This window comes from Ziziphus jujuba, chromosome 4 (genome assembly GCF_031755915.1).
Source record: "Ziziphus jujuba cultivar Dongzao chromosome 4, ASM3175591v1".
NCBI lineage: Eukaryota > Viridiplantae > Streptophyta > Magnoliopsida > Rosales > Rhamnaceae > Ziziphus > Ziziphus jujuba.
Genome location: NC_083382.1, coordinates 25,443,207 through 25,468,085, shown reverse-complemented (window position 1 = coordinate 25,468,085; position 24,879 = coordinate 25,443,207). Strand labels below are relative to the sequence as shown.

At 32.2% G+C, this 24,879-nt stretch overlaps 1 protein-coding gene across 1 annotated transcript; it reads right to left on the bottom strand.

The window, feature by feature from the left end:
- Nucleotides 1–156: 156 nt before the first annotated feature.
- LOC107417025 (myrcene synthase, chloroplastic) lies at nt 157–4,119 on the bottom strand. The gene is made up of 7 exons (XM_016025581.3): nt 3,800–4,119; nt 3,223–3,487; nt 2,742–3,126; nt 2,364–2,582; nt 1,565–1,703; nt 1,162–1,410; nt 157–643 (listed from the first exon to the last, which is right to left on the bottom strand). The coding sequence occupies exons 1-7, from the start codon at nt 4,040–4,042 to the stop codon at nt 344–346; spliced, it is 1,800 nt and encodes a 599-aa protein (XP_015881067.3). The 5' UTR covers nt 4,043–4,119; the 3' UTR covers nt 157–343.
- Nucleotides 4,120–24,879: the final 20,760 nt, after the last annotated feature.

The following is a 24,879-nucleotide window of genomic DNA, read 5'->3' as shown; positions in this document are numbered from 1 at the left end:
CGGGGCATAAAGGATCTTAACGATATTCTGCTATACTTTCTTAATTGATTCAGTTAGATTTATTTCCTTGTATTAAAGTTATATTTAGATATTAAATTTAGGTATATAAATCAGTGTAGATACGTTGTACTTAGTATATAAAGTGTACATTGTTCGTCAATGAAACATTTTCAATAGTCAAGATTTATTTGTTTAAATGGATTACATAATTAGAATAGTACATATCATATCAAGGCTTAAGCAATGGAAAGACAAAACTCGATCTATAAGTAATTGGATGGCCAAGGCTAATAGGTTGTCTTCTAAAAGACTTAATTATGTGTTTTATATGTATACTAGTTAACTAATCATGAAGGGAAATGGGGTTGATAAGTAGTGATAAGACTCGGTCCTTTGTTTCCTTGTCTTGAACACCATGGCCATCTCCATGTTGGTACATGCATTGCGCCATTCTAGCAAGATTCTTTGCGATTCCAATGTAAGTCTTCGAGAAGTTAGAACTTGGAACTCCATCTTCATTCATTTTTTCCCATATTTCGCCAATCATACGTTTTATGTATTCACGAGCTTCATTTTCACTAGCACCAGTTTCGTGCATGTAACATTGAATTGATTTAGGAACATCACCTCTTTTTAATTCATCCTGTATTTTGACAGAAAAAACAAAAACAAAAACAAAAAAAAAACATTTAATACAGTAATTTATATAGTCAGGGACAGTGTGAGATTTTAGAGGCGTAGATCAACTTTATGTATAAACCTTTGATAAATGTCTGAAATAAATATGTAAATGCAACGAAATATAAATATATATATATATATATTCTCCGAGTTGCGTAGTTATACCATATTTAATAAAGAAATTAAAATTATTTAAATGTTGGGAGGATGATGGGAACAATAGGATTGTACACATATGCTTAAAATATTATCAATTAAATTATTACAATTAATCAAGTGAGATGACTTAGTTGGTATATTATTTATATTTAAAAGGTTTCAAAAAAACGAAGTGAAAGAAAATTGTTGTAAAAATAAAAAATAAAAATAATTATTTTTCCAGTACATTATCTATCTATTACTACAATTCTTTTTTCTGTTCTCGTATTTATATTTAGTACGTATTAAAAATTAATGCAAGTGTAGTGTGTGAGTACTTACAGATGATGTTCCTAAATCGTCTGCAAGTCGTAAGATAATTGATGACCAACGGATGACGTTTGGGTATTCTTCCAAACATTGCAAAGCCTCTTCAGTTATTTCATTTGTGACAAAAAAGAAAGCATGCACAAGTATGACAGGTGCAGATATTGAAATCCATGCATTCTCAATGTATTCTTGCAAGGTTGGTTTGTATCCACTATAATACCACTTTGCCTCAAGCAAATAAGATTTGCAAATATCGGCCCACTGAAAAATTCATAATGGGAGATAGTTGATTTAGAAATTCTTTAATTATTGAAAAAAAAAAACAAAAAAATAATAATAATTAATAAGAGTGTAAGACAAAACAAAAGTTTTAAAATATTAGTGATGATGAATAACGTCATAAATTCATATTTACCGATTTCTTGAGATATTTAAGAATGTCCAATCTTTTTTCCCTCAACACATCATATGCCATCTCATTTATAGTATTGTGAAGGGCAAGGAAACATATCTTCATGTAATCTGGTAGCTGGTCCAATGCATTCACATCCCATCTGCAAAATATACAAATATTACATACATGTAGCACCATCCATATATCTATACACACATATGGAGTTCATGCTCACATAAACTCAATATGAAAATTTTATCAGAAACTCCTTGGCATTTGAATTACTTTAAAAATTTAGATTAAAAAATATTCGTTGTGTATATGAGTTAGGCTTATATAAAATCGATTTAATAATATTAGTATCAAAATGATTTTATTTATTTATTTTTGAATTGCTATGATTTAAATCTTATTAATAATTTAATAATGATTTAGTAAAATACTAAAACTCTATTCGGATCCTAATTGAAATTTTTCTGTTTCTTCAGAAATGCTTATTAAGAAGCTATTTTTCATTGGCTTAAAATACTTTTTAAAAATCGTCCAAACATTGTCAATTGTAGTTTTTGAGCCTTAAAATTTGTTTAGTTTCTTAAAACCTATGTCAATGGCGTCTTAGACAAATTAAATCTTCTATATATCGAGTAGATCATTAATGTATTTTAAAATCTTAATACCCTTTGAAATGACCCAAAAGCCAAGTAAAGAAGAGTTGGTGATAAGAATTTCATGTCTACTCAATGTGTGTCTAACCGAAACTTGTTGTCCTGCAAGTATTTTTTGAAATTATCAAGTAAATAAGTATATTACATTTACCAACCTCTCAACAACATCTGTAAAGAGCTCCAATTCGTCCAAGGTACCATACACATCATAGATATCATCAATGACTGTAATTAGTGCATTGACCTTTGTGGACATTCTTCTACAATATCCAAACTGAGGTTCAAATATCACTCCTACAGTCCAGAAAAAGTTCTCCATCAACCTGTCCCTCGCAAAGCTCAAATTTTCTCCAAGGCCTGTGCTTCTCCACCACCTATATGCATATTAATATTCATATATATAAAAATGAGGTTCAACAATAAAAATTTTAAACTTGGATAATACTTTTGGCAATATTAAGATCATCTCAGATCAAAATTACTAAATTATAAGATCTGGTTTGAGATTCTGCAGCTTTCTTTATGTTTCCTACCTGGATGCATATTTAAGATCTTCTTGGTGTATTGATTGCACCAAATTGAAATCCAATTCAGCAAGCTCAAGCAGGCTTCGATTCATGTCTTGTCTCTTTTCATATACATCAATGAACCACCTGGTCTCCAACCTTAGCATTCTCCAGTGCAAAGGAAGCTCCAAGGCATGGTTCACTAACATTGAAAGATCACAATTTTGATCTCCTTTTCGTCGACCGACGTATTCTTGCAGATGTTTGGTTGCAAAATCTCTTGCTTCCTTCAAAAGATTTTCGCCTTCTATGCAATGGTATGAAGCTTCATACAAGTATAGCATCCCCATGGTATCCTCACACATGCAGGACTTGAAATTCCCCTTCTCATCCTTGAAATCATTGAAAACCTCTGCAATTGAAAACTTTAAATTAGCTATGTAGGTTAGTTTAAACTCAATTCTTTTATAACCAAATTTTCTAAACTTGTCTTCCTAGGTTGCCTTACCTTGAGGAACCGAATACCCGTGTTGTCTGAGAAGTCTAAATGCAAGGGCTGTGGCATATAAATTATTTTTCCAAGTTCCATTACCAAAATTCGTATGGTATACTCTCTTCAATATATTTTCTACTTCATCCTCAAAATGATAAGCCAGTCCAAGCCTTTGCAACACATCAATCTGCTCTAGTTGTGCTATGGGATCTACTTCCTTCTCGAGCATCACTTTCACATTTTCTTTCAGCTTATTGATTCTTCTCGCATATGGTTCTCCCTATATGGTCACCAATATTAAGATAATATAAATATAATTGTCATGCACATTTCATAAGCTTAAAGTTTTGAAAATAAAAAATAGTAATTCAAATATGGTATTTGAGACAAAATTAGATATGTAAAGAACCAAATAAGTCCGAAATTATAAAACTCGACTTAGATGAATAGAAGTGTTAAGAAACTATAAAATAACTATGATCCATTTCCTATAAACTTAAACTTTGAACAACAATGTAATTCAACAATCAATTAGCAGAAACAGGGAATTAATATTAAAAGTATAACACAAAAACAACAAACAATATATTACCACAAAATCGCTTCTTAGTGACTGAATGTAGTCAAAATGCCAAATTGGGGTTTGATAGTTTGCAGATCGCCGAGCAATGTTGCTTTCTCGAGAATTTTTAGTATTGGCCATGATTCGGATTGAACCAAGAGAAGTCCCTGTTTTTGATGTTGGAAATGAGACACCAGGAGTAGATGGTGTTGGTTGCAGTCTAGTAGTAAAAGTGAAAACTGAAGGGACCGAAGCAAAGGAACTAAGAGCCATTGGGACAAGTGAGACTTTCTTTACTTTTTGGTTTGCTCAAAAGAATTTATTAATTTTGCCGGTGATGAATGAATAGAATGTTTGCTCTTTTATACGCCTCGCAGTCTGCAGTTTTGAATAGAATATGCATATCCTTTCCGGCCCATGCGAAGCACGTGTTTCTTTCTTCTCTCATATTCATTTACCTAATATTCATGATATCCATTTTTTTTTTTTTATTAGAATAAAGTTTTACTCGCTCGGTTATGTAATTTAACAATGGCGTGCCAACTGTATGACATAAATGTTAAAATATTATCTTGGCAGATGCATCAAATTAAATAAGAAAAACAAGCTAGTGACTGACCAATTATCAAAAGTTAAATTGGTTTGCCATTGAAGCACATATCGTTATCAGATGAGCCCTAAAAAAGCAAATTCTCAAAAATATCTACTTCGAGTAACTATATTAATATGGAAATTAAAAGATATATACGTCTGCAACAGTTAATAATGTCGGCCATCTGTACTCACATATATATTATTAATTAAAACGTTTTAATATTAATTTGTAACTTTATAAACAATATTCACGTTTTTAATAGGAGACATATGGAAAGATACCAGGTCATGAGCCTATCAAAACTTTCAGTGGATATGAATGCACTGATTCAGAGATCCAATATTATATTCGATAAATACCTTCATTCCCAGTTGGATAAACATGTATAGACACTAGAGAAATAATGTGCATGTATTATATTAAGGAACAATCACGTTTATGTTAATGTAGCTCTTGATTACAAATTTTACATATTATATCCTAGATCTTTGGTGGATGGCGGAGAAGCAAATGTTGAGGACGGAACTAACATGGTGGATAAGGATATTAGAGAGATATTAATTCACCTACTTAATTATCTTTTCTGATTGAATCATGAATTAATGTTTTATGTATGCTGGCCCCATAAACATGGAATTTCCTATTGCGTATAACCAAAAATACTAAGGTTATGCATGATTTAGGGGTTCAGAAAAGAGAAGTGAGAAGAATAAAAGAGAGAAACATAAATGTTATATTACACAAACTTCTAATCTAGTCTTTAATTAAAATTACACATACTCCTCTTATAGTCATGCTTTTCTTATAGTTTTTCAATTTTTTTTTAATATAGTTTCATTTCTTTAATCAAACTTTTAAATATAGTGCTCAACATAGTTTAATTTTTTATGATAACAAAAATACTTTCAATATAAAATATTATAAACAAAAATAATTTTTTCCACACTTTCAAAAGTTATTTTATAAAGAAATTCGTTTGCCAGGAAATGAACATAAATTATAATTACATAAGGATAAAAATAAATATAAATAATCATCAACATAAACATAACATTTAATTTTTTTTACTTTTCTTCTGCCAACGCATGTCTCGTACATTCTCTCTCTCTTGTTTATTCTTTTAAGCATGCCTTTTTTTTTTTTTCATTTTTAATTGTTTTCCTTCCCCCATTTAACCTTCCCTCTACAGGCCGGTGACTAAATTTCTCCTCCTTCAGGCCGGTGAAGCCAACAGCACAGAAACGATTATTGGCTCTTTTCCATTCTTTCAAAGGCTAATAAAAGGATTATAAGTGATGCTTCTGGGATATGCCTCCTCTTCACCAGTAAAAAATAAAAAATAAAAAATAAAAATACAGGTAATGGTTATATTCCTTTTTCCAAATTGCCTCCGACAATAAAATATTAAACTATTATAACGACAATCTAATAAGAGGAAATGGTTAAATGAAGGGGGTGAATTATTCAAAAAAAATGAAGGAGATTAAATGGAGAAAATACACCCATTATGCAAAACCCGTGTTCCACTTTTCCAATTCCAAAATTTTCCTTCCACTATAATCCAATCAACATCAATATATATATATATATATATTGTTTTGGGTTAAAAATGGGTATCCTTGCAAATTTCTAGATTTGCAGATCTAAGGTTTCTATTTTATTTTATTTTATTGTGAAGCTTTTTTTTTTTTTTTTCCCTTGCCATGGTTCATAAATTTTTGGACATGAGAAAAATGTTGTCGGTTGCGAAAGTTTAGTATTTTCGCATTCTATGCAAAATATCTTTTGTTCCTTTTTACTTTTTGTTGATTTTTCTGAAAAAAGAAATGATTTTTGTGGCGTTTACTGATAGTTAGATGTAGGAAAATAAAAAAATAAAAAAATAAGACAGGGAGAAAGAATATAGATCTCTGTTAATCCAAAAGCAAAAACAAAAAAGAAGAATATTTTGACGAAATATTGGGCAATAAAGAAGATTTAGATAAAAGGTTATGGGCAAAAAATGAACAGAGGATACCCATGTAAACAATTTGGGTACTATTGCATGAGGTGTACAGTGCTTTTAGTTTTATGTGCAGTTTGCCAATTTGGATTGCAAAGGTTTCAAGGAGATTATTGTTGGTTTTATGTGCAGTTTGCCAATTTGGATTGCAAAGGCTTCAAAGAGATTATTGTTGGTTTTGAAAGAAAGCAGAAACCGATACTGTGATATTGTAGGCAGCTTGAAACAGATATACTTTGTGAAAACTAAAAGGAATGGGAAAAGAAAATAATAAATAAATAAAATTATTTTATTAATCTATCTAACACATGGCCCTGTCTGGTGTGTCCCATGGCAGCTTTTGATTTTTGTTTTATAATTTTTTTAATATATTTATCTCACATATATTATTTCTTTTTGCTCATCTTCTACATCTTTACAGTACAATTTGAACCCATTTATGAGATTTGTCTTATTTTAATACTTAAAAAGAGAAAGAAAAAAAAAAGTAATTTTTTCTTTTTCAATTAATTTATTATTTATTTATTATTAACATGTGATAGTTATATATATTTTTTATAATGTCCTTTTAGCATACTAATTTTATCTTTTCAATTTATATTTGCTATTAAGATCTGATAAATCTTAAAAAGCTGCAAAATCTGTTGTGATTTCATTTCAAATTATTTTGCAGGCTGCTTTCTTTTTCTTTTTCTTTTTCTTTTTTCTTTTTTCTTTTTTGATTTTTTTTGGTGGATTGCTTTGTTTTATCCGTCTTTGAAGGCAAGTAATTTTTAAGACACATGTTTTTTTTTTTTTTTTTTTTTTTGGGATGAAATAATTTTAAGGCCACTTTGGGCGGCAACAAATCATAAAAATTAATAAAATTTGTTCACTTTTCTTTACGGTAAAATTACAAATTTCGATGCAATATCATTGATATGATCATGGTGCATACCATCAATTAAAACAATCATGAAATTATATTTATTCATGGAACTAAGTTCTTAACCTTTTGCTATTTTTATTCATTAAAAAAAAAATTACTACCATTTTTTTTTTTTGTTTGCTTGAAAAAAATTATTATCATTTACAACAGATAAAAACTGTTATATTATTATTGGTCCATCGCAAAGATAGATCGAGCTCTTTAAAAAAGCTCTTGTTCTTGTCTGCTTATTATTTTATTTTTCACAAACACCTTTTTTTACTTTCTTTTTTTTTTTTTTTATAAATACCTTTTTTTATTCATTATTTATTCGAATTAACAACAAGCGGTAAATCAATACCCTTTAGCATCAATCTTGTGCTGCTGTCCCATCAATGTCTGGGTTCCACAAACATCCCCTACAAACTCCTAAATTTAACTTTATTCTTTAAATTTTTAAACATTTCAATCCCTGCTGTCCATTTACCATTTAAACCTCTTACTCTCTCTTCTGTGTCAATGTAAATTACTTTTATGCCGTTGAAATGGTATCTTCAATTATCCTTGTGTCCTTAATAGAAATAAATTATTGTTATTATTTTTTTTGCTTTTCAACTTTTTCAATTTTTTTAATACAAAAACAAATAATTAGAAAATTTGAATAAATGTTATTTAAAGTATATGTTAATTTAAATTATTTTGGATTAGTTTAGAAAAATGAACAATTTTTTGTTTTCATTGGATAGGGTGATAACTATAATTTTTTTTAATTACCCAATAAAAAACTATATTAGCTTTTTTAATATAATGCAGAAAATGATGATAATATATATATATATATATATGGTAATTGCACATTTAAAAAAATACATATATTATTTTTTTGAAAAATGTTTGAAAAAATAAATATTTTTTGAAAAATATTCAACTTTTTTTTTTTTTTTTCCTTCGTTTATCCTTTCCCTTTCTCTTCATTCCTTTCTCTTCTATGGTCTTTGCAGATCTGATCTAAGTCCACTGCTCCAACCTCAAACCCTAATGGTTTCACCATTAAAGAAATCAAAAATGCAAATCTTCCTAGTTCCCTTCCTGTTGCCTTTCTCTTTCCTTTACCCCTATTCTTCTGCTTCCGATCCTTCTTTTCATTTACCTCCAAAATACTGGCAAAATAAATAAATCAGGAGAAAATATTCATATAGAGAAGGCAATTTCCATTCAGAGTGTACAAAGAGTTCATATATTTCAAGATCAAATTCTTATTCGCCAAATGAATTTAGAAAGTATTTACCTCATGACGACCACTGTAACTCAGCCAATCCAAAAAGAAACAATGTCAGAATGCCAGAATGTACTGTTTTTCCAATAGTGTCCGACAGTTCACTATCATCATTGTACCAACAAATTGAGGGGAAAAAAACAAATCCCCTTATTGATTTAAACCAATAAACAAATAAATTGAGGAGCTAAAATCAAACAGAAGATACGCAACCCGTGATTCTGACATACCCTGTTAGAGATGGTTTCTCAGTTTACCGAGGAAAGAGTTTAAGTCCAAGGGGTGTGTTTTTCAGTACTAGTTTCCGGGATCGTCATTAGATCTAGCAACATTCCTTTGAATTAGCGATTAATGAAATTGGGTTTTTGACCTAAAAAAAAAAAAAAAAAAAAAAAAAACCGTCGGAGTTAGATCAGACTTTTGAAAGCTAGAGAAAAAGGTTGAGAGAGGGAAGGGGAGAAGAAAGAGGGAAAAACAACAACGACAACAACCAAAAAAAAAAAAAAAGCATATTTTCCAACAATTATGAGTAGTACGTGTCTGGCTAGATATTTTTTTCCTTTTTTCAAAAATAGTTTTTTTTTTCTTTATTTGTTTTTAAAAATATATTATTTATATGACACATTTTCAACATTTATCCAAAAATTATATTTAAATATAAATTAATTATAATTGTACAATTATAAGTGTATCAAAATATTTATACCCTTGTCTCGATTAAGTGTTGCAGGTAAAATGTCTGAAAGTTTATGGACTAAATATGAATTTGGACAAAGTTGAAAAACTATAGTTGAAATTAACTCCTAATATGGGTTTTTTACATCATTATCCCTTAACCTTTCACTGTTTTTGCAATATATACTTTAACATTTATATTTGACACCATGATCTACTTGCCTGTATCAATAATGTTGTTCAACTCTAAAATATTAACACTATTTTATATTAAGTTGTTAAATTTCACATGTAGTGTGTGATGGTTTGCACCTTGAAAATGATCTATTGGTATTTCATAAATATTTGAAATTTAGGATCTTTAATCTCAGACTATGGAAATCTCTTAATAATGTTACTAGAAAGGTGTATGTCGAATGGCGGATCAAAATATGAAGGTTTGCTAAAAAAAACTCTATTATGATTTTTTCGCACAAAGTGATATTTACAATTGTCAGAAATGAAATGTCTAAATAAGCTCATTATAGGGGTGGTCCGTGTTTGGCTCTCCATGGTCTCCGGCCTTGGCTTCGGGCATGGGCTAAGTGAGCCTTCCACGGGCAATGGCAAGCCATGGGACGAGCATAAAGTGCCACGGAGGTAGTCTTATCTCTCCGAGGGACAAGGAGTCTCGAGGGCAGTACTGGTAGGCGCTGTGAGCTGGTATTACGAGTCACTCTTGTGCCAAAAATTGAGTGTAGCATTCGCTATGCCGTTTTCCATTGGCAATGCATAAGACACACATGGGCCTTTGTTATAAGGTTGTAGCAAATGTGCCATAAAGTAAGGGCTCGTGTTCTGCCCCACTTGAGAGGGTTGGAAGCAAGTGGGCACAGATGGGGCTACTCTGTGCCATCGTGTGACATTCATATGTAGGCTTAAGATCTTGTGTTGTTACTTTGGGTGGCATGTTAGCATGATGCTGGTGTGCATATTTCAAGTTCATGTGTTATTTAGGATATGTATGGACCAAGGTTCGAATGCAGAGCTAGGTTGCTGGCTAGATTTTGGCACAAGATCGAGCTTTAAGCTATCGAGTGGACATGAGGCCATCGGGGTTTGCTTGTCGGGTAGCGTGAGTCTTAATGACTATTAGCCCTGATGCTAGAAGCAATCATAGTCGTTTACGTGCGAGACTCGCGAGAGTAGTTCTTGTCGGTGAACCTCAATAGCACACAATTGGTGTCAAATGTGTTGATATATGGAACTCGGATAAAGAAAGGCTGGCCATGAGTAGAAAGTCTTGGGGTCACATTGTGAGATCCCACATCGGTTGGAAAGGATAACGAAGCATGTCTTATAAGGATGTGAATACCTTTCCTTTATGATGCATTTTAAACCCATACGGGCGGAGCCCAAAGAGGACAATATCACATGCGGGTGGACTGGGCTGTTACATTTGCTATCAGAGCCAGTACCCAGATCGGTGTGCCAGCGAGGACGCTGGATCCTAAGGAGGGTGGATTGTAAGATTCCACATTGGTTGGAAAAGGAACAAAGCATGCCTTATAAAGGTGTGGATACTTTTCCCTTGTCACCCGTTTTAAACCCGTGCGAGCGAGACCCAAAGCGGACAATATCACATGCAGGTGGACTGGACTATTACACACATGGACTAGTTCTGCTGCGTAAAATGTAGGATCGTGACACAATGCATATGTCCATCTTTTTCTCTTTCAGATTTAAAGTACAAATTTAAAATAGTATCTAACCCATTCATTCACGTGAAGTGCATGCAAGCCTAATCACTGTTTATCGTGCTTAACCAACATCTAGTATCAATTAGGGCAATTCCATCTTTCTTAATTGAAGATGGACTTTTTTTTTCCCCAATACCATTTTGGTGTCTTTGAAGTTGCATCTTGTTCTTACCATTAGCTTTATTTCTTCACTCTAGGTTCACGCCCGTGTCAAACTTTACTTATTCTCTCAAGTTTTCATATAGTTTTCATATATGTAGGAGAAGTCTATTTGGTTAAGAAAAAGCGTTGGCCAGTGTGTTATGTGCTGTATACGTAATTTAATTAACAGTGCTTGTGAAGCAAGTTGGCTTGTTAGGTGGGTAAAACCTTTTGTCAGGAACAGAATTTTAGGATTTTATATCGAAGGATAAGAAATTTCATACCATAACTTCATGAGCATTTCTTATTTCAATCAATTTTTAGTTTAATGTATAGTTTTTGTTAGTTTAATACACTAAACGCATGTGTAGATTAATATATAGTTTTTGGTAATATATAGTTTAAACATTCCAGTGCATGATCCATACTACTACACAAATTATAATAATATAATATTATAAAATAAAGGTGATTAATAATAATTAAATAAATGGGTAATTAAAACAATAAATAAGTAAAATTAAAAATTTTCTCTCAAAACTCTCACAATTTCACTCAGTTGGAAAAATTTTCCTTTTTAAAACTATTTTCACAAAACCCATCATTTTTTATCCCAAATCATCAAGGAAATAAATAAATAACTAAGTTAAATACAAATAAATTAAAATTGACACTGAAAATAATTTAGTAACAACTTATTAAATTTAGAATAAAATATCATAAGCTAAAATAAATTCATAAATAAAATTTGTATTAGAAACATTTAGTATAAAAGCAAAATTAACCTCAATATATAATTTATAAAATTTTGATTAAATAAATCAATTAAATAATAAAAAAATATTTTAATTAATTTAAAACATCCATGTGAAATAAATGGTAAAAATATGATAAAATTCATTTTTAAATATTGAATCGAATTAAATAATAAAAACATGATAAAATGCATTTTAAAACATCAATTTAAAATAAATAATAACAATATGACAAAATACATTTTAAAATATCAATTTGAAATTAATGATAAAAATATGATAAAATACACTTTAAAGCATCAATTTAAAATAAATAAAATAAATAATAAAAATATGGTAAAATATATTTTAAATCATTAATTTGAAATAAATGATAAAAACATTATTAAATACATTTTAAAACATTTTGTTTTGAAAATTGTCCAGAAAACAACTTAATACACCACACTATATACCAAGTGGTACTGGACGATGCCTAGCGTCCCATAAATCACTTTAACGGGGAGGTTAAAAAGGAAAATTTGCAAATGGTCACTTTAGTGTTCCAATGATGCTGATGTTAATAACAATCATTCTGGCCATAGAAGAGGGCAACATATGTTCATTGTGCATTATATTTGCCAACCTTCATATCCATGACTTCTATAGGAAGACCTTACATACTTGCACACTAACAATAAATATAGTACAAAACATTAGTATTGTATGGTGCATCTAAAATCATAAATCTCGTAAACACAAAAAATCTCATAAAATACTACCAGTTTAGTACATCTTTTTAAACCCATAAAATTCCCATTTCATTTTAAACTATCATCATAAATCCGCCAATTTAAATATATCAATTTTTACTACAATAAAACAAAATCCATAAATACCTAAATGCATAAATATATTTTTGAGCATAATAATTTAATACAAATATTTTTCTAAAATCTTTAAAATTAATTTGTACAAAAATTATCTTTAAATCACATAAAATCCACGTATAATTAAATACACATAAATACATTTTATTATGCATAATAAATCAAACAACAAAGTTTAATAATAATTTAAAACCATAAATTCTTTAAAACCAAAATATAAATTTGAAGCAACACATATATTTAAATCAACATAAATTTATATCATAAATTTAAATAGCAATTTCTCTTAAATATTAAACATATAATATTTTTCAAAAATTCAAATAACACAATATATATATATATATATATATATGTATATTTTGACGGCCTCAAAATAACTTTTGAAATGAAGAGGGGGTAACTGATACTCACTGTATAATACTTACCAACCTTCAAGTTCAAGACATCCAACAAGATAACCCTGTATACTTGCGTACTAACAACAGATATAGTACAAAACACCAGTACTATATGGTGCATTTAAAACCATAACAATCTAATGCACCACACTATATACCAGTGGTGCCAGATGGTATGCAGTGTCCCAAATATCACCTGAAGAGAAGGTTAAAGATAGAAACTTGCTAATGGTCGCCTTGGCATCCCAACAACGCCAATGTTTATAAACAATCATCCTAGCCATGGGGCGGGGTGATTGATGCTCACTGTATAATACTTGACAACCCTCAGGTTCAGAGCGTCTCATAGGATGACCATACATACTTGTACACTAACAACAATACATCACAAAACACTGGTATAATATAATGCATCTAAAAACTATAAAAATTTATAATATTATAAATATCGAAATTTGATAAAATACAATTGAGTTTGTACATTTTTAATAAACGCGTAAAATTCCATATTTCCATTTAAACTATCGGATAAATCGAATGATTTTATAAAATTAATTACTTCTACAATAATCTCAATTTAACAATTTTCCAAATACACCATATATTTTTATACACAAAAAATCATTATCTTTCTTAAATCTTTAAAATTTATTTATGCAAAAATTATATTAAATCACATAAAATACACATGTAATTTAATTTCACATAAATACATTTTATCATACAAAATAAATTTAACATTGAATTCAACAATAAATACACATAATTAATTTCTCAAAATCATATAATAAATATTACATAAGAAATACATTTAAATCACGTAAAATGGCATAATAAAATTTAATAATAATTTTTTTAATTTTTAAAACATACGTAATACTTTCCAAAATATTGAATAACTCAAAATATACATTCACAACACGTATACATATGTGCGACCTTTTGGCAAGTATATACACATTCATATGTGTATATATATAGAGAGAGAGAACTACTACAGCGAGAGATATTCCACGTCTCTTGGAACGAATCCTTCGCAGATATTACAATCTAACGTCCTATTGGAATAATGTTGCAAAATTTTCAACAATTTGTCGTCTCCTGAATTTGTAGGGTGTGCCACTTCAAACTTATAATAGTTCAAAAAAATAACAGAAAAATGTGCGCCAATTGAATCAAACTCTTCAGACGATTATATTGATTATTGGAGAACAAAAATAATCTTATATGGTCCGATTGCCTTAATAAATAAAGTACTTTAAAAATAAAATTTCAACTAAAAACAACTAAGAATAATAAACTAAAGAAAGTAAATTCTAAAGAGAATAAACTAATTAGTCTATATTCTTGTAGTCGTTTGTGGAGGTGTGCAAAAGCCCCTTTCAAAGCCAATGAAGCTCCTATTTATATGTGTAGAAAACTTTGAGTTGCTTCACTTACTTCTGATGTGAGACTTTTTTCAATATTCCAACTTCAAAATTTCAATTTATACATGTGACAATTACATGACCACTTAATCTCCAATCAATGATCACTTAATCTCCAATTAATGTGGGCTCACTACCAATTAATTAATCTCTCAAAAATAATATTTCAATAATGTGGAAATATATATTAATTTGAAAAATTAATATTTTTGGCCCAAACATTGCTCCCCTTGCTTTATAGTTTTGTAGTAGAATGGAAAAATTGCAAAGCAATATTGAACTAGTTCTTCCGCCTCTATCTTTTACCTTTAATGCATGCTGACCACATTGTCTTGCCAAAATCATCTATACCATTTTGCTATTTAATTGCATGACCATATCACCTAGCACAAAAATCCCATGCAGCGTCCCCATACTAATTCCTTTGCTCATGTCATGTGCTAAATTACCATGCTCAAGATTTCATTAAATAAGACCTTCACGTTACTTTTAAAATTGTCAAACCCATGCTCTCCAAATAATCCCACATTCAATTTGGGAAATGAGCTTCCATACTTCCAATTCATAAGTTCATCCATTCAAGGATTGCTAAACTTTCCAAATTAAATTTGCCAAAGAAAACTATCTATACATGAAAATTTGATAGTTTATTCTTTCCATAATGAATATGACCACGTTTGAGATTGAATTTGGACCTCCTCCAATCAATCTTCTCCACCTTGCATATATCACGTCAAAACCGAGTAAAACATTCATACCCATCCAATGGAAACTTCAATTAATCCCTTGAATAAAAAATATATCGAAGAGATTATATATGATTAAAAAGATTTGACATTCCAGACTGCAATTCCTTCTCATCACCAAGATTCTAAGCCGAAATAAATATACATCTATGACAAATAATGCTTTCCAATTTCAAAGGCTAAGAATACCTTTTAATGTGCTCTTACGAAGCCTCCAATTCAAATCTCTTAAAGAGAATATTCCATGCATTCAATAGCATCAACTTTCTTTCCAAAATTGATAAACAAATATATATGAATATTATATATCACCCTTAGACGGTTCGTTATCTCCACGCCCAGCCACGATATTACCTTCCAAATTCATACAAAAAATCTTTCCAAGCCAAGATTGATATGACACGGTGCAATAACCAATTCATCCTTCAGCCATGTATTGGTTTTCTTATGGCTCCAACCGAATATGTGAAATTACCATAGTAAAACAATTCCTTCTTATTAACCCCAAATACTTTACTTTCACAAAAGCCTCCGTCCCAAGTTTCCAATTTAAAAGGATTCCTCAAATCTTTTCCAAATTTGATTATACTGCATATATATCTCATGAAGACAAAACAACCCTAGACATATATATCAAAAATACAGAATTCCTATCTCCCAGGCCGTTCCTCTCTTCAATCCTCCTTCAAGCATAAGTTCTCTCCATCCTGCCTCATACTATCCATAAGTCACACGCAAATTTCATCTGGTGCTGACTTGACACGGATGAAGACCAGGCCAATCACAAGAGCTCAAATTAAGAGATTTAAGGACAACCTGGGACCATTTATACAGGGGGTAATCAATTATCAATAGAGCTTGTCCATACTTGAAGATACAAAGCCTATTCTAGGCATCCAAGTGGTGGAAGCTGATACGGACCCGGGTAGCAGTTTTGGTGCAAATATGGACAACGGGCAGCATGAAATGGCTCCAACTCTTTATGGATTCAATACATATGTCTAAGAGGATATGGAATCAAGTCAAGGAAACTCCAAAGGCATTCAAAAAGGGGTTGTACGGACAGCTTCAAATTTGGCCTATTTTTACTGTTTTTTGTGCTGGCTTTACTGTATTTTGCTGAGTTGGCTTTTTCTTTCTATTCCAAGCATGGGCAACGTGTGGGACTTTATGGTCAGCTTATTGGACATCCTACAAAGCATATTGAAGTTGATTTGGAGCTTAAATTGGTCGAAGAATGGTCAAAGTCAACTTAGACAAAAAGCTAGTATTTTAGTTTCCTAATGTGATTCTACTTTTTGTTTTAGGAAATTACCATTATTTTTTGGTTTTTATTTATTTACTTTCTGAAAAAATAAGTTTAGTAAATTTATTATTTTATTATTTTCATTGTAAATTAATTATTTCCTAATCCAAAATAAAGAAATTAATTAATTAGAATTTAGATTTAGGAAAGTAGGAAATTCGGCCACTTTAGGAAAGGTTATTGTATGGCCGGTTTTCCTTATGTCTTCTAGGCTTTATTGTGTGACTTTTCCAGCCTATTTAAAGGCTTGTTTTATCAATAATAATCATTACATTATTCATACAGAAAGTTAATTGTGAGAGTGAATTCTCTTTGTTCTTTTTGAACACCTAAGGTTGCATCCATCCCATACACGTTCTCCATCTTTAAAATAAAAAAAAAAAAAAAATTCATTCCTAGTTGAATTAAGATTTTCTAGTTTTATCGTATTTTTGTTTCCTAATTTGTTGGTTGTTTTTCATCATTGTTCTTGTTAATTTTGATTTTTGTTGATTTTTCTTTGCTGGTTTAGTCTTAAATATTTGCATTCATATATTCAAAAAAAAAAAAGATAAAAAAAAGTAGGGTTTGCGACAACATATATATAAAAAAAAAAAAAAAAAACTGCACTTTTATTTTTGTTAGAAGCCACGAGTTTGGTGTGGAATTGCAATTTTTAGTGTTGATCTTTGCTACTACAATTTTTTTATGTTCTGTGACTGAAAAAAAAAAAAGAAAAAAAAAGAAGAGGTAAAGCCGAATAAAAAAAAAAATTTCGGGTTTGTTGAATTTGGTGTTGAAATTTGAGTTTGGGAACTTGTTTGATTTGGAGATTTGATTTGTGATATTTTGAGTTTCTGGAGAATTATTTTGTTGGATTTTTGAATTTTGGATGCTTAAATTATTTGGATTAAAATTAGTTAAAGGATTTGATACAAAACTTGAATTACAAGAACAACAACCAACACTTTTCTATATGTTTGTTCTCTTTGATTCGTGTTCGTATTTGAATTTCTTTTTTCTAGAATTTTATTCTTGAACTCATAATCTATTACCATCTGGTCCAGATCTTCAAAATTCCAAAGTTTTCTCATTAATTTGCTTTATTTTGCCTAGAAAAGCCGAAAACTAGGTTTTGTTGAATTCTTTGGTATTGCCTACTTTTAGCTACTGTTTTGTTGATAAGTTTAATTAAAACATACTTGTATCTAATTTCTATTTTGTGGGTATTTTAATTAGAACTTTGAGATAATTCATTGAGAGGAAAAAGGCAAGAGAGTGTGAGCACAAAAGAGGGTTAAAAGCCGAAATTAGTGTGCAAACACGAATGTCGAGTTCTTATATTGAGTGAAACACGTGAGGGAGTGAATCTGGTGAGAATTTATTTTATTTTTGTACTATTCATACTAACATGGCAGATTCAAGGGTGAGAAGAGGAGATCCACCTTTGAGAATTAATGAAGAGGAGTTCATAGGATTTAAAGGTAATTTTCGAGCTATGGGGAGTGGTGAGTAAACGGACATGAGGGCTATATTGAAGCAATTGCAGCGGATGAATGCCCGATTTGACCATTTAAATCAAAAGATGGACATGTTAGAAACATCCCAAGGAGTGCCCAATATAAGGTTAGATGCTCATGGAGGTCGAGGTCGAGGAGGCCAAGGGCGACCAAAAGAGAAATTCAGGGGAAGTAACTATGGAGATGACTTGGATGAGGGGTTTGATGAAATTTTTGAATCTCAAGAAAGACTAATCCATGGGAGACCAGCAAGGAACAAAGATGATGACCTAGGGAATATCAAGGTATTTCATGAGTAAAAGTGATCTGGAAGCATATTTGGAATGGGAGGAGAGAATGGAGATGATATTTGATTGCCATAACTATTCGGAGGCCAAGAAGGTAAAATTGGCAGCCATGGAGTTTGGTCATTATGCACTCCAATGGTGGACAAGTGAGCAAAATACTCGAAGGAGAGTTGTTAATAACTTGATCACTACATGGCGACAAATGAAAGGAGCCATGAGGAAGCGGTTCGTACCATCACATTATCATAGGTTGCTGCATCAAAGACTTCAATTCCTATCTCAAAGAACTAGGTCCGTGGAGAATTATTACAAGGAGATGGAGATGCTCATGATGAGGTTAAACATGAATGAGGATAGAGAAGCAACCCTGGCAAGGTTTCTTAGTGGTTTGAATCCTGAAATGGCCAATCAACTAGAATTGCAACAATATGTGGAATTGGAGGAGATGTTGCATTTGGCTATTAAATTAGAGCATCATTTCAAGAGGAGGGGTGTAGGCTCATGGTTTGGAGGAGTTCCTAACAGCGGAAGATCAAATCCAAGTGCTTGGAGAAGTAATCCCATCTTTGAAGTAAGATAAAAACCGAAACTAGATAAAGAAAGCTCCATTTGGCCAAAAAGAGAGACTAGAACCGAATCTGTCCATGCACACAAAAGTGAAGGTAAATATGATCCTAAACCTTCTAAAACTCATTAAATTGTGTGTTTTAAGTTCCAAGAACAAGGACACATTGCCAATCAATGCCCGAATAAGAGGATCATGGTGCTGAAAGGTAATGGTGAACTACAATACGAAAGTGAGGAAAGTAGGGGAGAGGCCGAACTGAATGATGAAGAACTTGGAGGGGATGACCATGAGGAACCTGAAACACTCCAACCTTCAAGGGCTGACTTGAGCTTAGTTGCAAGGAGGGTCCTTACTGCATACAAAGATGAAGATGAAATTCAAAGAGAGAACATCTTCCACATCCGATGTAAAATTTCAAGTAAGATTTGTAGTATAATTATTGATAGTGGAAGTTGTACAAATGGAATTAGTAATCTTATAGTTGATAAATTAGGCTTAACCACTATTAAACATCCAAAAACTTATAGATTACAATGGCTTAATGATAGTGGTGATATAAAAGTGAATAAACAAGCCAAGGTAGAATTTGACATAGATAAATATGTGGATGTTGTTTTGTGTGATGTTGTGCCTATGCATACCAGACATATTCTATTAGGTAGACCATGGAAATTTGATAAAGATGCTACTCATTTTGGTCGAGAGAATTGTATTTTTTTTTAGATTCAAAGGCAAGAAGGTCAAGCTGGAGCCATTAACTCCAAAGGAAGTATATAGAGACCAATTACTAATCCAACAAAGGAAGGAGGCAGAAACACTCAAGGAGAAGGATAGTATGGCATTAACGGCTTCACCATCCATCCAAGAAGGTAAGTCCAAGCTTGTTGTCCAAGGTAAGCATTTTAAAACACAAATTGAGTGGAAAAACCTTGAGACGGCCGAAAGTGGGGTGAGAAGAATGGAGAAACCTGAGAGAAATGATAAGAAAACTGAGTGAGAAAGGAAAGAAAGAAAAAGTAAAAAATTTTATTTGAGTTTTGGGGATGTTAATAAGGCTATCTTAAGTAAGAAACCATTGCTGGTTATGAATTACAAAGATGGTAAATTAAAAATGCTTTTGTTGTATAAAACTTTATCTGCATTATTAAAAGCTTTACTTAGTGGAAATTTGAAAATTTGGGAGATATTATTTGCTAATATTAAAAAGTGTGATGAACTTGTATTTATAGTATTTGTTGTGATAGTGTTTGACCCAGGAGATTTGGTTTGGCTGCATTCAAGAAAGAAGAGGTTCCCCGAACAAAAAAAGTCCAAGCATATGTTGCATGTGGACGGATCCTTTCAAGTTTTGGAGCCGAATAACAAGAATGCCTACAAGCTTGATTTACCGGGTGAGTATAACATGAGTGCTGCATTTAATGTTGCTGATTTAACTCCTTTTTCTACAGGTGATGATCTTGATTTGAGGACAAATACTTTTCAAGAGGAGGGGAATGATGTGATTCAACCAGAGCCCGCTCAACCAATACCCCGCTGGGGTGCTGACCCGACACGGATGAAGGCCAGGCCAATCACAAGAGCTCAAATTAAGAGATTTAAGGACAACCTGGGAGCATTTATATAGGGGTAATCAATTCTCAACAGAGCTTGTCCATACTTGAAGATACAAAGCCTATTCTAGGCATCCAAGTGGTGGAAGTCGATACGGACCCGGGTAGCAGTTTTGGTGCAAATATGGACAACGGGCAGCATGAAATGGTTCCAACTCTTTATGGATTTAATACATATGTCTCAGAGGATATGGAATCAAGTCAAGGCAGCTTCAAAGGCATTCAAAAAGGGGTTGCACAAAAAGCTTCAAATTTGGCCTGTTTTTTACTGTATGTTGTGCTGGCTTTACTGTATTTGCTGAGTTGGCTTTTTCTTTCTCTTCCAAGCATGGGCAACGTGTGGGACTTCATGGTCAGCTTATTTGACATCTTACAAAGCATATTAAAGTTGATTTGGAGCTTAAATTGGTCAAAGAATGGTCAAAGTCAATTTAGTCAAAAAGTTAGTATTTTAGTTTCCTAATTTGATTCTACTTTTTGTTTTAGGAAATTACAATTACTTTTTGGTTTTTATTTATTTATTTTCTGGACAACTAAGTTTAGGAAAGTTCTTATTATATTATTTTCATTGTAAATTAATTATTTCCTAATCCAAAATAAAGAAATTAATTAATTAGAATTTAGATTTAGGAAAGTAGGAAATTTGGCCACTTTAGGAAAGGTTATTGCATGGCCGGTTTTCCTTATGTTTCCTAGGGTTTATTGTGTGACTTTTCCAGCCTATTTAAAGGATTGTTTTATCAATAATAATCAGTACATTATTCATACAGAAAACTAATTGTGAGAGTGAATTCTCTTTGTTCTCTTTGAACACCTAAAACACCATTTGTGAATGAGTGTTTTAGTTTGACTTATTAGTAGGACATCCATCACCTATTGTGGCATCTTCATTATATACCAAGGTTTCTAATCACAGGTTATTTAAGGATCAAGGTGACCATTAGAACTTGAACATAATTAGATCCGGGCTAATATAATACGAGTTTAGGAGCAGGTCATCCTAGGTTCATATCAGAGTGCATAATTATGACAAGAGTTGGTGAGATTTTGAATTTCAAAAAACTGTCTCCACTTAATCCTGTACTACTACTTTAACCAGATGGAAGGCTAGGATATCTTCATCCAAATTGCTTGAATTTTGGCATGTGGCATGCTGAAAGAATGTGGAGAAGGCTAAGTGCAAAATAATTGGGTAAGGCCTCCAATTCATCTCAAACCCGTGGACCATAACTGCTGGAAATTTCAGCAGTTATGCCAACTTTCAACCTGCATATCTTGGGCTTCCCAGGGCATTTTTGAATCATTTTTTTTTATATATTTTCATTTACATGTCTACTACAACATATCCAAAAATCATAAACTCATTCTAAAATCTCAGAGAATTCCAGCCCCAACAACAAACCTATGTTGCTAGAAACACTTTTTCCAGCACATAACCATTTTACAAAATAAAATCAAGACCCAACAAAAAGACAATTCCTAAGCAAAATACAATAAAACTTAGGCATTCAAAAGATATTAACAGAAACATAAAATATAGACATAAATATTGTATTAGGTCATTTAACAAAATATTTCTTTGAAAGAAAGAAAGAGGGTGCAAACCTTAGTGGTTTTTGGTTTGCAAAGGTGGCAAGATTACCACCTTTTCAACACTCCTCCTTGGTAATCTTGCTAGAGACATTAAGAAGAGTCCTTAATACCTCAAATCTAGTCTTTCCAAGTGGCTTTGTGAACACATCCTCAAGGTTCTCCTCTGAATTCATATACTCTAAAGAGACTTCTCCAAGATCTTCAAACTCCTCAAGGAATGATATTTCACCGGAATATGTTTTGTTCTTCCATGTTGTACCGGGTTCTTGGCTACTGAAATTACTGAAGTGTTGTCACATTTGATGATGGTTGGACTTTCTTGAGTATGACCAAGATCTCCCATCAACTTCCTTAACCAAATACATTGGTTTGCATAAGATGAGCAAGCAATGTATCCAATTTCCGCGGTACTTTGAGCCGTTGTGCTTTTCTTCTTTGCATTCCAAGAGAAAGGACCACTCCTAAGTGAAAAAAAAGTAGTCTAAAGTACTCCTCATATCATCATTACAGCCCACCCAATCACTATCCGAATAGCCAACAAGTTTCAACTCATCCTTTGCTTCATACCAAACCCCATAATCACTAGTGCCTTTAAGATACCTAAGAACTCTTTTGGCACCTTTAAGATGATTTTGGGTGGGTGCTTGCATGTATCTTGAAAGCACACAATGTCATACATAATATCCAGCCTAGATGAGCACACATAAAGAAAACTACCAATCAATGATCGGTAAACTGTAGGATTTACCTTTGGTGTGCTATCCTCCTTTTGGCACTTCTCTCCTTGGATCATTAGAGTGCTCATTGGATTGCATTCTTCAAGATTAAATTTCTTCAAAAGATTCTTGATCTAATTTTCTTGTGATATAAATATTCTTCTATAGCATTGCATTACTTCCACACCAGGGAAGCAATTTATGAGACCTAAGCTAGACATCTCAAACTCCTTCTTAAGTTCATACCTTAGCTTATCCACATTCCTTGCAAGGCTTCTTGCACACATGTAGGGTCACCAAGTGCAACATTACACCTTTCATAAATCTCGGACAAAGATCTCTCCCTTCTAACACCATTAATAACCTCCAAATTGGCTCCAATGGTTTCTTGGAGTAAATCATCATCCTCCTCATTTCCTTCATCATTGTCATCTTCACCATTGTTGTTTTCGACATTTCTTTCTTTATTTTCTTCTCCAAACCATGGCTCATTCTCATTCACCAATAACTCCTCCTTACTCCAATCCCATTTTGCATTCTCATCAATCTTCACATCATCCATCAAATGCATATCATTCACCAAAACATTAGTATTCTTCATTTCACCATAACTAGAGTGACCAAGACTTTTATGCCAAAGTTGAGAAATGGACTCAACTTTGCCTTTCAAGGCTTGTTCACTATCTAGTAAATTCACCCTATAGCTTTTATCTTTGAAGGCAACTTTAAACACCTCATTTGCACAAGCATCCGATATCAAACAAATATCACAACCAAAGTTCAAAACATATCCCTTTTCAACCAATTGTGCAACACTCAATAAGTTTTCACACAATGAAGGCACATATAGAACATTTTGGATAAGTTTTGTACCTTTATTGGTGTTTAATGAGATGTCTTCTTTTCCTTCTATATCCATGAAGCTTCCATTCCCAATCTTTACCCTTGGCTTGTAAGATCTGTCTAACTCCACAAAGTTGGTTTCTTCAAAAGTCATGTGGTGTGAACAACCACTATCTACCAACCAACCAAAACCACTACTTGTAGCTTTAAGGTATGTAGCCACAAATAAGGTCTCGGCCTCCTCATTCACAACATTTGCTTGTTGCCTTCCTTGCTTGCATACTTTGCCAACATGTCCTCTTTGCCCACATTTGTGACAAGTTGCATCCGCTCTCCAAAAGCACTTGTTTGGTGCATGTTCATGCTTCTTGCAATGGAGGCATGGTGGATAAACCCCACGGTTTTGTTGTTGTCCTACTTGTTGCCTTGCATTCTTGTTGTTGTTGGAATTGTTGTTGTTGTTATTGAAACCTTCATAATCGGTTCCTCCTTTATTCTTGTTGTTGTTCTTTTTATTCTTCTTTTTCCTTTTACTAGACATAAAAGTACTTTCCAAAAACTCCTCCTTTCTTATGGCTCTTCTTTGTTCGGTTGCTTGGAGGGCATTGATAAACTCACTCAAAGTAATCTCACTAAGATTCCTTGATTCCTCAAGGGAAGAAATCTTAGCTTCAAACTTTTCGAGGTAAGCTCACCAATACCTTCTCTACAACATTTTGGTCGGTCAATGGCTCTCCAAGGACTCTAATTTGGTTCACAACCTTTAGTAGTCTATCGGTAAAGTCCTTAACCAACTCATTTTCTGTCTTTCTAATTGTTTCAAACTCTCCTTTTAAGTTTAAAACTTGCATTTGTCTTGTTCTAGTATTTCCTTGAAATTCTTCTTGCAACTTTAACCAAACTTCTCTAGCACTTGTACAAGACATGATTCTAGTGACGATGGAGTCACTCACTGAAGAATGAAGGGTTATCAAGGCCTTGAATTCTTTAGCTATCTCAGTCTCATGTGCAAGTCTTTGTGCTTGTGTAGCATTTGCTCTCAACTCCTCAAATTTATAACCTTCTTCCATCACATCCCAAACTCCAAAGGATTGTAGGGAGGCTTTCATCTTTATGCTCCAAATGGAGTAATTTTGGCCCTTAAATTTTGGTGGA